The 13088-nt window shown below is 34.2% G+C and overlaps 1 protein-coding gene across 1 annotated transcript; it reads left to right on the forward strand.

Moving 5' to 3' along the window:
- Positions 1–1064: 1064 nt before the first annotated feature.
- On the forward strand, positions 1065–12492 carry LOC130726198 (uncharacterized). The gene is made up of 19 exons (XM_057577427.1): positions 1065–1243; positions 1583–1695; positions 1807–1882; positions 1990–2132; positions 2966–3136; positions 3839–4046; positions 5107–5192; positions 5399–5630; positions 5777–5900; positions 6221–6357; positions 7587–7695; positions 8693–8735; positions 8899–9058; positions 9284–9354; positions 9460–9553; positions 10517–10732; positions 10821–11030; positions 11614–12006; positions 12119–12492. Exons 1-19 carry the CDS (start codon positions 1217–1219, stop codon positions 12242–12244), a joined length of 2739 nt encoding a protein of 912 aa, XP_057433410.1. The 5' UTR covers positions 1065–1216; the 3' UTR covers positions 12245–12492.
- The last annotated feature ends 596 nt before the right edge of the window (positions 12493–13088 follow it).

Genomic DNA, 13088 nt, shown 5'->3' on the forward strand with positions numbered 1-13088 from the left:
ATATCTCAAACAGGTTACTTGTTTACATGTGGAGGAACAACCATTTCATGGAGATCTGTGAAAGAAACTATGATAGCCACCTCAGCTAACCTTGCAAGAATATTAGCATTACATGAGGCAAGACGAGAATACGTTTGGCTGAGATTCGTGATTCAATGCGTACTTGATATTGGTGATTTGTCCTCTTGAAAGATGCCGCCAACAACTATATATGAAGATAATACTACATGCACTACTCAATCAAAAGAAGGATACATCATGGGAGATGGACAAAGCAAATATCACCGGAGCTTTTCTTCACTCATGATCTACAAAATAATGGTGACATAGACATCCAACAAATTCGTTCAAGTGATAATTTGACAGACTTATTTACGAAGACTCTTCCAACTACAACATTTGAAAAGCTTGTGCAGAATGTGGGAGTTCGTCGGCTTAAAGATTTCAATTAAAATGCATTGTACTCTTTTTTCCTTAACCATGTTTTTTCCCATTGGGTTTTTCATGGTAGGGTTTTTAATGAGGCAATGTACAAAGACGAACTATAGAATGATGTACTCTTTTTCCTTCACTAGGTTTTTATCCCACACTGGGTTTTTCCTAGTAAGGTTTTAATAAGGCACATTCTTAAGGGATGGTCATCCAAGGGGGAGTGTTATGAATATTTGGATGCCCATCAGAGTTAGGAGTTCGTGGGCCAGGCCCACATGTATACTTGTTCAACACTCTAAACCTAATAGTATAAATACAAGGGAGTCTGCACCTAGCAGAGCATCTCTATCACACTATTTCTCTATCTCTTGTTCCTCTCTTCTCCTATCTTGCTTACTCTTTATTCATAACAGATATGAAGATGTTAATTTTGTTCTTTTGGTCTTCAAAAGTAACTGATGTACAAATTAATCTTTGAAAAAATTCATTATTTCCTAAAACCTTACTGAGTCATTACAAAAAGAAAATAGTTATTAAAAATTATTATCATAATAAAACAAACACATTCTCTCTTTTTTCCCCAGAAAAATATATTGTTCATTTGGTAAAGTAAAAAAAAAGTGGGGCCAGCCCAGGTGAAATTTGTGGTGTGGGCTCAGGCCCATGACTGTATGTGTTCCTGGTTGAAATGGCGGGAATGTCAGTGAACTCCGACAACCATATCATCACTTGCAGCTTCCAACGTTGATGCCCTTGCACTTCTCTTCCTCCTCTACCCACCACCATGGACGCCATGTCCTCTGTTCTCAAGGTAAGCATAATCAATCTCCTCTAACCTCTCAACTTCATTCTTGATTTTTTTGTTCCCTTCACAAATGATGAAGATGGTTGATTATTGTGTTAACTTCAGTTCCACCATTTCCTCTTATTTGTTGTAAGAAAACTCGGATACCCATTTTTCAGTTTTTGATTTAGTCAGTGGGGATGGAAAAAAGTTTTGTTTTTGTTAATTTTTTTTAGAAAAAAAAAGATGGGGTATGGAAATGAGGGTTTGCCTGCTTCATCAGTAGTTGCCAATGATGTGTTATCAATTTGGACTATTTGTGTGTTAATGATTTTTGAGTACTGATATTCTTGCATTTGGATTCAGAACTACTTTGGCTTTTCGGATTTTCGGCCTTACCAGAAAGACATTATTGAGAAAATTATTGAGAAAAGGGATTGTGTGGTGGTCATGGCCACTGGCAGTGGGAAGTCCTTGTGGTAAGGAGCATTATCACTCTCTTTGTTTTTGCCTCCCTTTGAAACTAATTGCCTAAATTGGAGAGTTGAGACTGTAAAGTTAAACTATATGTCTTTTAATTTTATGAACAGCTATCAGGTACCTCCATTGGTTGTTAAAAAGACTGGGATTGTTGTAAGCCCTCTCATATCATTGATGCAAGACCAGGTGAATGAATCCATCCTTTCGGATGAATGCATATTTTTTTTCCTAAATTAAATGTGGTTTCAATGCCTTTATATACCTTACATAATGTGGTAGAAATGGGGAAACAGGTAATGGCTTTGAAGGAGCGGGGTATCAAAGCTGAGTATCTTGGAAGTGCTCAGAAGGATTTCACTGTTCAGACTAAAGCTGAGCATGGTCAATTTGACATTCTTTTCATGACTCCTGAGAAGGCATGCACAATTTCAACCAGGTATGAGAATAAACCTATGCATAATCGTCATTTGTGAAGTTTCCAACCTTATTTTGAGTGCATAAGTATCCATTGAATAACACATTAATAGATCAAAGTGTTATTGGATGACTTTAGAACTGATATGAGTATCACACTTTGTTAGTAAATTAATTATCTCTTCAATATATTATATAAGAGGAAGAGCTTCAAGCATTTTTCCTTTCATATACCCCTTACCTCAGGATAAACATTTTAGCCATATGACTTCGTAGAAAATAGACCAGATTTGTATGACGAGTCTCATATGTCATAGTTAAAAATATTTAATGCACAACCTCTCAAACTAGTTTTTGTACTTTTAGTGGCCAGGGAACTTGTATTCTGTTCTAAAACAGGATATAGGTTACTTGACTTACTTCATAATCCTAGTCAGATAAAACTGAAGTATTTATCATTACTTTATCAAGAAATGTTTTGTAGGGGCTGGAGAGTTCATAATTCTTGTAGTTTATTAGTTGTTCGACCTGAAATTGTTTGAGCAGGAGGTTTATCTTGCATGAGCATCCCTTCAATATTTCCTGTTTCTATTTTTGGCTATCCCCTTGTTGCCATGCATGTACATGTGTGTATTCTATAATGACACAATGACAATTGAATTCAATCATGAATCCAATGCTTCTGGTGTGGCATTGTTCTCTTAAGGTTGAGATGGTAATGCTCGTATATGTTCATGATTAACAACTAAATACTAATTTCCAGTTGGGTGTAGCTTTTCATAATTAGATCATTAATACTAGTCCAAACTATGCCTTGTCTAATTGTGATCTACTGTTTTCATCTTATTTATGCAGTTTTTGGTCCAATTTGCTAAAGGCAGGCATTAGTCTTTTTGCTGTTGATGAAGCACATTGCATATCAGAATGGGGGCATGATTTTAGGGTGGAGTACAAGAACTTAGACAAATTACGCAGTGTTTTGGTAGAAGTTCCTTTTGTTGGTCTAACTGCCACTGCTACTGAAAAGTAAGCATCTTTTCCCGTGGCTCTTAGTGAAGCATATCATTGCTGTTTTTTATAGTGATTCTAATACGTATTTTGCGCCTCCTTTCTCTTGAATATTGTTGGAAATATAACTTTAAGATGATTCTATTATGTAGGTAAACTCAATGTAGTCATCATACCATCTACATATTTGTCACATAACCAATTTTATAATCAGCTTGTTACACGTGACATTTGATGGCATTGATACACCTCCTTATGTAGAGAGTAATAGTGGACTCAGATTGGAGAACCATGTACACCATTGCCGCTCTGAGAAATGCTTGTGGCATCAATATACCTCTAAAAACTTCATTGTTTTTATTTAAATAAATAAGACAATCATTCAAATAACTCATGATACAATGTATACTAATAAGACCAGTGAACAATTTGCCTCTAGAGCATACAGTAGTAGCTTTATTTTTCTTCATCTCTTACAACATCTTCTCATTAGAGGAAAGGATTTTAGTTATTTGCGTTAAACACTATTCTGAGAATGGCTACGAGAATGGATCAGAATTTATTCATTGTTCTACTTTCCAAAATATTTTCAATGAACTTATGTTTTTCTTCATGTTAATTGTTGCATTTCGTGATTTTTCATTAATATTGTATTTTAACTTTATTTAGTAAAGTTAGATAAACATTGTATTTGTGTTCCTTTCTGTGCTGTGCTGGCAGGGTTCGATTTGACATCATCAAATCTCTGAAGATGAATAATCCTTATGTTTTAGTTGGTTCATTTGATCGCGCAAATCTTTTCTATGGTGTAAAGCCATTTAGCCGTGGACAATCTTTTATTGATGAGCTTGTGCGAGAAATTTCAAAAGAAGTTGATAGTGGTACTTCAACTATAATTTACTGCACAACAATCAAGGATGTAGAGCAGGTAATGTGTTAGACATGATGTCGTATACTACTGTCCACTTGAGCACTAATTTCTTGTTCTTGTATGGAGTTCTACTTTCAGTAAAAGGACCATGGAAGATTGTCATGAGACTCAATGCACATTTAATGAATGATAGAACTCAGCCAAATCTGATATTATTCAATGGTAAAACCCTAATTCCCAAATAGGAACTGGGGGAAAGATACAAGGAAAGGGATCCCAAACACCCTCCCTAGAACCAGAGAGACCCAACGCTCTCTAAACCCTAATTCTAAAGTGAATACAGAGATACCCAATAGTCTCTCTAACTCACTTATTTATAGACTCTCTCTCTCTAATTAACTCCCACCCCCAATTAACTATCTATTAACCCTAACTAGCCACTAACCGTGATTACCTATCAATGAACTATGATGAAGCTCAAGAGGTCTTGGTTTTAGGCACATTAAAACTATACCACATTAATATGGTATATTTTTTATCATCCAAGACAAATATGAGAAGATTCAATACATTTTGATAACAAAAAATGTGCAAAATCCTACTAATATTGAATGCTTTGTTAAATATGAAAAGGGGAACCTAGTGCTAGGGTTAAGAGAAGGATCGAGTCCATTGAGGGTCTTTTGCTGGCAGCTTTACTTAGCATCTTTTAAGAGCTTAATTCTTTGACTCAAACTTATGACCTCATAGTAACACAGCAGAATCTCCATCCATTGCACTCTGGCTCCCTTTCGTCCTTGTTAGATACAATATAAATAAAATAAAGGAAAAAGACCAAGGAACTTTGTTCCGTGTTTACTTTAGATATGGAAAAGAAAAAGTCATTGTTGAACTGAAACATCCGCCGAGTAAATTTGTTCCTGAACTTTCACAATATATTAATATCAATACACACTTTGTTTTGTTCAATTGCTCCTGTCTATATTTTCTGCAATTTATCCCTGTTCTGTCTGACCTCTGGAACTATTGTTTGTATTTTTCATTGTCTGAGTTCTGTGACAATGAGTTGACTTCATCCTTTTCTTTTCTTTTAATTTCTTATTGATATTTTTTATAGATATCCAAGTCACTTACGGAAGCAGGTATTAAGGCTGGAATGTACCATGGACAAATGAATGGAAAATCTCGAGAGGAATCTCACAGGTAACTAACTCTCATATTTTTTTAGAATATGAAATGAATTTTTGCCTCTGATCGTGGAGTGTGTATTGTAAATGTGTAGCATATTACTTCCTCTCATCTCATCTCATCTTCTCTCTCTCTCTCTCTCTCTCCCTGGGTGTGTGTGTAATGCTGAAGATGCTTAATGATTTTTAAGCCTAACTGAACTGTATTGCAAATTTCATCAGATTATTTGTTAGAGATGAAGTGCAAATCATGGTGGCTACAATTGCTTTTGGCATGGGCATAGATAAACCTAACATAAGAAAAGTGATTCACTATGGCTGCCCTAAGAGTATAGAATCCTACTACCAGGAAAGTGGACGATGTGGTAGAGATGGTATACCTTCTGTTTGTTGGCTTTACTACACAAGAGGTGACTTTGCAAAAGGCGAATTCTATTGTGGAGATATAAAATCAGTATGTATATTTGTATTTACCAGTAAAGGCTTGGTTTGTGATTTATGGTTTAGTGAGCATTGAAGTTGCTAACTACATGAATGTTTCCCCGTACAAGTTTTCCCTATTCTGTTACTAATAATATATGTGGGCCTCCAATGTACCAGGAAATCCAAAGAAGAGCTATTATGGAGTCATTGCGGGCTGCGGAACACTATTGTGTGCTGCCAACTTGCAGAAGAAAGTTCCTTCTTGAATACTTTGGGGAAAATTTTCCGGCTGATAGATGTGGTTTGCCTTTCACTTAGATCCTTTAATACAATTCTACTTTTGTAAAATAAGAACTCAAGTTTTTTTAATAACCTGCCATTGTTATTTCATTGACTTAATAGAATTAGGGAAATGTTTGTATTTGCTTCCATCAATCTCCCTAAATATAGAGCATTTATGTCACCAATTAAAGTCAACCAAGAACCCTCTAAGGGACTAATTAAATATATATCAGGTAACTTGTTGGATTGTCAAAACCTGTAATAACTCACCTGGGGAAAATGCTTTCCTAATATATTTCATTTTAGAAGTTTCAGTTTCTTTCATATCTTTCCCTGTAGGAAACTGTGATAACTGCTTAGTCGCAAAGAAGGAGCGTGACCTGTCGAGAGAAGTATTTCTTCTAATGGCTTGCATTCATTCATGCAAGGGCAATTGGGGCCTTAATATCCCCATTGACATTCTGCGTGGTTCTCGAGTAAGCTGTTCAAAATTAGAATTAGGAAATGTTTTAGTATCATTTAAAAGTAATTAGTTCAATTTCTGATTTCTTATCCGGTTGCATTGTTTCTTGTTCTTTTCATCATTCACTGTCCATTTTATTTATTAGTGTGACTATCATCTGGTTTTTTTTCGCAAATATAATTGTATTTGCTTATTGTCTCTTTCTCATCTTTGCAACAAGAACATTCTTAATTTCTTATTGTTCTATCTTCTTTGGGTTACTTTATTCCTATTAGCTCTTTACTTTTTTCAACTTACATGATAGTTGTGGTTTATTTTATTCAGGGAATATGCTTATATTTATCCATTTTCATCTAGTTCTGCATCATTTAGTGTTAATGAAAATGGATTGAGCTTCTAGATAGAAGTCAAAGCTGGGTGTGATATTTAAATAATGAAGCTGCAGAAGTCATTTTGATGCCTGTTAGAGTATCACTTTGTAACTGTTTATATGCTCATGCACGGTATGTACACAATGATTGACAATCGTAAACTTCACACTCAGAAGAAAGAAAGGAGAGATAAAGGACCGTGGAAATGTGCCTTCCACCCACTGATGGAAGTTTTATTTCAGTTTGTACAGGAAGATGATTTTCCAAAACTATGAACTATCAACTATCACGAAGTGAATTAAATTCATATGGTAACATGTCAATATAAAGTGCTTAAAAGTAATGGCATGACTTAATTTTGAAAAGGATCTGGAAAATATTAGAATATAATGAAAATTACAATTATTCCAGTTAACAAAAAGATGCTCTTAGCTTAAAATCACATGAAAACAAGGTAAAATTATGAAGGTTACAATTATTCCTATAGAGAAAAAGACACTCTTAGCTTGATATGACATGAATTTGTGTGTAAAAAACTATAGATCCATATATTTCCTGTTATCTGTATTATGTAGCAAGGATTATTGAAGCCATAGTGCTTACTGATTCATATGTAGCATGGTAGATGAGCATATTCAAATCCTTAAACACCAAAACAAATAGAACTTTTTTATAGCAATTCGGCCACTTTTTTCTGCCTCAGGTTACTGCATTGTTTTAAGGATTCCTTCTACTTAAAGTACTGCAAAATTACAAGTATTATTTGGGTCTTTTTTTTTAGGTATTTGTTCACACTTCATACTTGATTGTTGCCTTTAAATTTTATCATGACCTTCTAACTCTGATAGTTGTATTTGGTTGTGGCTTGTAGGCCAAGAAAATTATTGATGCTCAGTATGACAAGCTTCCACTTCATGGACTTGGGAAAACTTACCCAGCAAATTGGTGGAAAGCACTTGGACATCAATTGATTTGCCAAGGTATTTTAGGGGGAAATAATTTGTATTTTACCCTCTTACAATCATAACTTATGGTCGAACAGTTCTGTCAATTAATGTTCTTGCTTCGAGGTTAGTTTGAACTATGCTGAGCATTTTCATTTACTATTGCTCTGTCTAATTAACCTGTCTTTGCTTGAAAGTTTGAATTAGATGGTAGTTTTGAATTTGTTGACAATAGCATTATGCATGCTAGAAATGACTTTGTTAGGTTCAAACTTCAAATAATGAAATCATGTTTCCCACTTCCAATTTGATTCTATAGTTATAGCTTTCTTTCCTTGTTCACTATTCTTTATAGTTTCTTTTCAAATGCTGGAGCATGATTCATATGAGTTTAGACTCTAATGACTAGATTAAAACTTTGCACTCACGAGGTTCAAATTTGAAAAGGTACTTTATGGGTTTAATTTTTAAATGCCTCTTTAGTATGTTAGCAATGTCCAAGCCTTTTCTAAGGAGTATGTTAGACATTTTTTATTAATTTCGACTTTGCAAAAAGGTGTCTGATGTCGGACCATTTCCAAACCCCAGACACTTCAATGTGGAGAGCTGTCGGTGCTTCTCTTAGTTATAACCTCAGTGAACTTTTTACATAGAGGAAAGGCGAAAGGCCTCTTCATTTTCTTCTTTCCCCCCTTCATTTTCATTGAACCCATTGACGGAATTGGTTCCCTTGCTATTGCCAAGCAGAGTTTTGACTTAGTAGCAGTAACAAGTATCAACATGTAATCTATACTAAGAAACAGAAGTTTGAAAAGAAAAATTGGCATTTTCTTTTGGTTCCAAATGCAATCAATTCTTCATGAATTTCTTGTTCTTTATTTGGTACATTAACTCTATTCTTGCTGCAGTAGATTTTATGTATGACATACTTCACGATTTACGCAAAATATAATCATTTTTTTATTCTATACAATAAATTCAATTACAAGAAAACTGCTAGATGCAAATATGATTGTCTCGTAATGTTCTACAGGTTATTTGAAGGAGACTTTCATTGACATATACAGGGCTATAAGGTAGATTCATCTAGTGATTGGATAGGTTACAGCAATTATTTGAAGTATATGTACTATATTATTATTTTTCAAATGTCATAACCCATCGATTATCTGCCTTCATTTTCTTAGTATTTTATTATGTTTCAAAACCGAACATAAAATTTGTTCTCTCATGAACCAGTGTCAGTTCAAAAGGAGAGGAATTTTTGGCCTCGTGTAGACCAGACTATCAACCTCCTTTAATTTTGTCATTGACTACTGAAATGCTTGGAGAGGAGGAAAATGGAAGCACAGAAGATTTCAAAATTTTAGCTACTTCAGAATCAGGTGGTTTTTCAGAGGTTGGTAATGAGGTGGTGCAGTGTTTATTCAATTCCTTTTCTTTCTCATTTTCTCCTCAATGGAGCTTCTTGGATAAGTGATAGACAATTACGTATAGATGTAAGGTAGACAACAGTCTTCTTGTTTTCAATTTATTTTGTTTTTAAGAAACAACTTTATGTCTTTGTTTCACAAATACATTGGTATCTGTCAATTCTAAATCTGTGTTGTACTTCTCTGTTCAGGCTGAGGGTCAGCTCCTCCAAATGCTTTTAGAAGAAAGATTAAAGCTTGCAAGAAGTGTTGGAACTGCTCCGTAGGTTTTGTTATTTTAGAACAACACGTTCAAGACTATCAGTTCTTACTTACAGTTTATTTGATCTTTATTTTCTTCATAAAAACTATTATACCTTCTTTGTAGTTATGCTCTATGTGGTGATCAAACGATCAAGAAAATTGCTTTGACAAGACCATCTACAAAAGCAAGGCTAGCAAACATTGATGGTGTGAATCAGGTATCTCTTCAGTTTTCTGAAGATTTCTGCAAATTGAACCAGCCCTACTGGTTCATGACGGTTAATCAGAAAACAATGTTGTTGAGCTTAACTCCAGAAATCAGGAAACTCATCAAAATGACTTTAAGTAAACATATAAATCTGTTATTAGTTTCATAATTTGATTAGCATTATGTTATTTGAGTTCTTAGTTGATTTACTTTTGTTTTTTTAGCTTAAAGTTCTTGATTTATTCCATTTTCAATGCTGATGTATGTTTTAACTTATTTTCTTTTTAATTTTCATTTAACAAAATCTAATATTTTATAGACTCCCTTTCCCTGGTGCATTTTACTATCTTTAAAAAAAAAATTAGTAGTCTGATCAATTCAAATTAAAGACCTTATTTGAAGGTTATTTGGTTCTGGGTTCTGTTTCAAAATTGAAATATGGTTAGACTTCATTTGTGAACTATCAATATGACTTATTTTCTAATTCACTTCACATATTGGATGAATAGAATTTGTTGAAGGTCAATCATAATTAAGTAATGTCATATATTAGAGTTCCATGAATGTCTAAAACCATTGCTGGTTAAGTCTTAGTATAAATTTTATTTTGCTTTTCTCCCGTGAAAGTCATGTCCCTGCATCGAAGTCCTATTGTTTCTAACTGTATTTCTTACCAGCAATTACAGAATGGGGAAATTTTCAAATTGCAAGGGTTCATTGCAATATTATGATTTGGTATCTAGATTTCACAAAAAGGGAACAAGTTATATTAGAGTGCAGTATGAATATGAGTTAGACCTCAGATAAGCAATCTCTTGACAAGAGTTGACATTCTAATGATCACTAAGAACATCTCAGCACTCTGCACTGTGAAACAGATTTGACTTGGAAATATATCTTAAAGATAACTGAAGCCAAAAAAACTCTTGTTTTCTGTCATTTGAAATGCTAAACTCTGAATTATTTTTTACAGCACCTGCTAACCAGATATGGAGATCATTTTCTTGGAGTTATTCAGAAACTGTCACAAGGATTAAACCTATCATTGGATGGCGAAGCAAGTATGCAAACAAATGAAGTACGTAAAGTATCTCCAGTAAATATCAACAGATCAAGAAAATTGACACCGGCAAAGTTTGAAGCATGGAAAATGTGGCATGAGGATGGTCTTTCTATTGAGAAGATTGCTGTATGTCATGCTTGCTCCTGATAAAGATTTTTGCTTCAGATGTTTCACTATAACTTCATCCTTTCCCCTCCCCTCTTTGTTATCTCAGAACTTTCCAGGTAGATCAGCTCCTATAAAAGAACAAACCGTTGCTGAATATCTGCTGGAAGCTGCCCAAGAAGGATTGCCTTTTGATTGGACTAGATTCTGTGAGATGATAGGATTGACACAAGAGATCATGTCAGAAATTCAGGGCGCTATTTTAAAGGTTGGATCTGAAGATAAGCTGAAGCCTATAAAGAATGAATTGCCAGAAGATGTGAGTTTAAATCTCTGTCCTATTTGATTCGAGTACATCTCTTGATCATTGATGCATATACATGGTCCAATGTTTGAGTTTTGCTTCATGAAACAGGAGATAGTGAACAAGGAAAAATATTATCTAGAAGCATATGAGTAGATTGATCTTAAAACAACAATGATTTGTACATATCTAGTCCTTTTGTTCTTCAGATCATTGTCTCATACTTAATATATTATATATTATCCATTGACCCTTCAGAGGGGATAATCAATAGAGATGGTTAGCAACAGCTTAGGAGCTTTAGAAAGAATTTGTAATTAGTGGCTACATTAGGGTCCCCATTTTTCAGAATATTTTTGAATTAAAATGCTATTTTTACCTTTTTACATAGCTCTTATTACTCATTAACAGCTGAAATGTTAGTGTCCAAAAATGCTGATAACATTGGAAGGTAATTTTCCAGGAAAAAAATGGAGCTTAAGTAGTTAACTGAAAAAAGGAGTTTAAGCATCATATGATTATGTAGCTTCTGGCTGATAAACTGCTCAGTGCTAATCACTTCGATGACCTTGGCATTGAATACATATCTGTGATGCAGATAACTTATCAGCACATTAAGGCTTATTTGACAATGCGAAGCTGTGGAGGTCCCCAGTCTGGGAAAGATGGTGAAGCTGCAAATAATGCATCAAATGGTGAAGCTGTAAATAATGCAGCAAATTTGTCAGAGCCTCATTTAGAAACATGCTACAAGGAAAGGCCTCTTGAAGCTGACATCACTGGCAAAAGTTTGAAGGAAAATTTTGACCTTGAAATTGATGAAGTTGTACTTTCTGGACCTGTCAATGGTTCCACAGTACAGAAGCTTCCATTAGCCTGTGAGGGGGAATTCACAGCCAAACGACAAAAAGTAGCAGAGGAAGTGAAGTCAGTTAAATTGAAGGCTACAGAGAGTTCTGTTGTAGAGTGGCTGAAGAACCTTGATGAAGGGGTTAGTGAGAACTTAATTATGTTTCTATAGAAAGCATTCTGATATATGTTGTATATATGCTTTGTTTTATGATTATCATTGTAACAAGTTGTGGTTTTTCATTGGTTTTCAGGCTACTTTGATTGATGTTTTGGAGCACTTCAATGGATCCGATGAAGATTCTGTGGTTGAAGTGCTAAATTGCCTTGAGTGTGACTTTGCAATATATAAGAAAGGTAACATGTATAGGGCTATGTAAAAAAGTTGGTGTATCAGGATTTTATAGACTTAACCCTTGTAGAAAATAGTTTTTCAATGGCATGTTGCATTGTTACTGAAATGTTAACTGCCATTGCTGAATTAGGCTATTGCATGATCAGGGTCTAGAAGGAAAACCATTTTGATCCTCTATTTCTTGAGTGATATTTTCATGTAGTCCCACGCGAGTCATTTGTAGACGGAGGATCTCAATATGTGAAAGAATGACAAGTTGCTTTGTTTCTCTTCCGTGCACAAGTGTTCCATATTTATAAACTATCCATTTTCAAGTAAAACGTTATTTTCATTCTTAAAATAAAAGAGGTCAACCACTTTATAGAAATTACAAAATGAATCCATGATAGACGAGTATTTTGTTCAATTTAATTCTTACAAATATTTAGGTATTCTTTTTATCAACTGAATACAAATCAGTGACTAATTTAATAGATTCTTTTCAATTAGCTATATCATAGTTTTCATTGTTTGAATTTTACCTTTTTAAGGAATAAATTGACTATTCCCTCGTGCATTTACATGTTTTGTCCTAGAACTTAACTTCAAAGTGAGGGGTGTACCATAGATTTAACAAGCAAGAGTCATATGTATATGTAATAAATTATAGAGTTGTTTATACCAACGAATTTTCCAAATTTCAAAATTTTCAAAAAAGAAAAAAAACCAACGAATTTTCCAATCAATGGTTCCTTTCAAACAAACAAAAAATCCAATCAATGACTATATCTCCTTGATCTCTTAAAATGACTCCCCTTAGATTCTATAATATTCATTACATTATTTTTTTCTCCTTATCTTTTTAATTAATCTATCACAGTAATCATTGA

The sequence above is a fragment of the Lotus japonicus genome, chromosome 6 (genome assembly GCF_012489685.1).
Source record: "Lotus japonicus ecotype B-129 chromosome 6, LjGifu_v1.2".
Lineage (NCBI taxonomy): Eukaryota > Viridiplantae > Streptophyta > Magnoliopsida > Fabales > Fabaceae > Lotus > Lotus japonicus.

Excerpts from the sequence above, each read along its gene's own strand:
- LOC130726198 (XM_057577427.1), top strand. The coding sequence starts at position 1,217 with ATGGACGCCATGTCCTCTGTTCTCAAG. Across the intron at positions 1,883-1,989 it reads TATCATTGATGCAAGACCAG|GTAATGGCTTTGAAGGAGCG; the intron begins GTGAATGAATCC and ends ATGGGGAAACAG. Across the intron at positions 5,631-5,776 it reads ATTGTGGAGATATAAAATCA|GAAATCCAAAGAAGAGCTAT; the intron begins GTATGTATATTT and ends CCAATGTACCAG.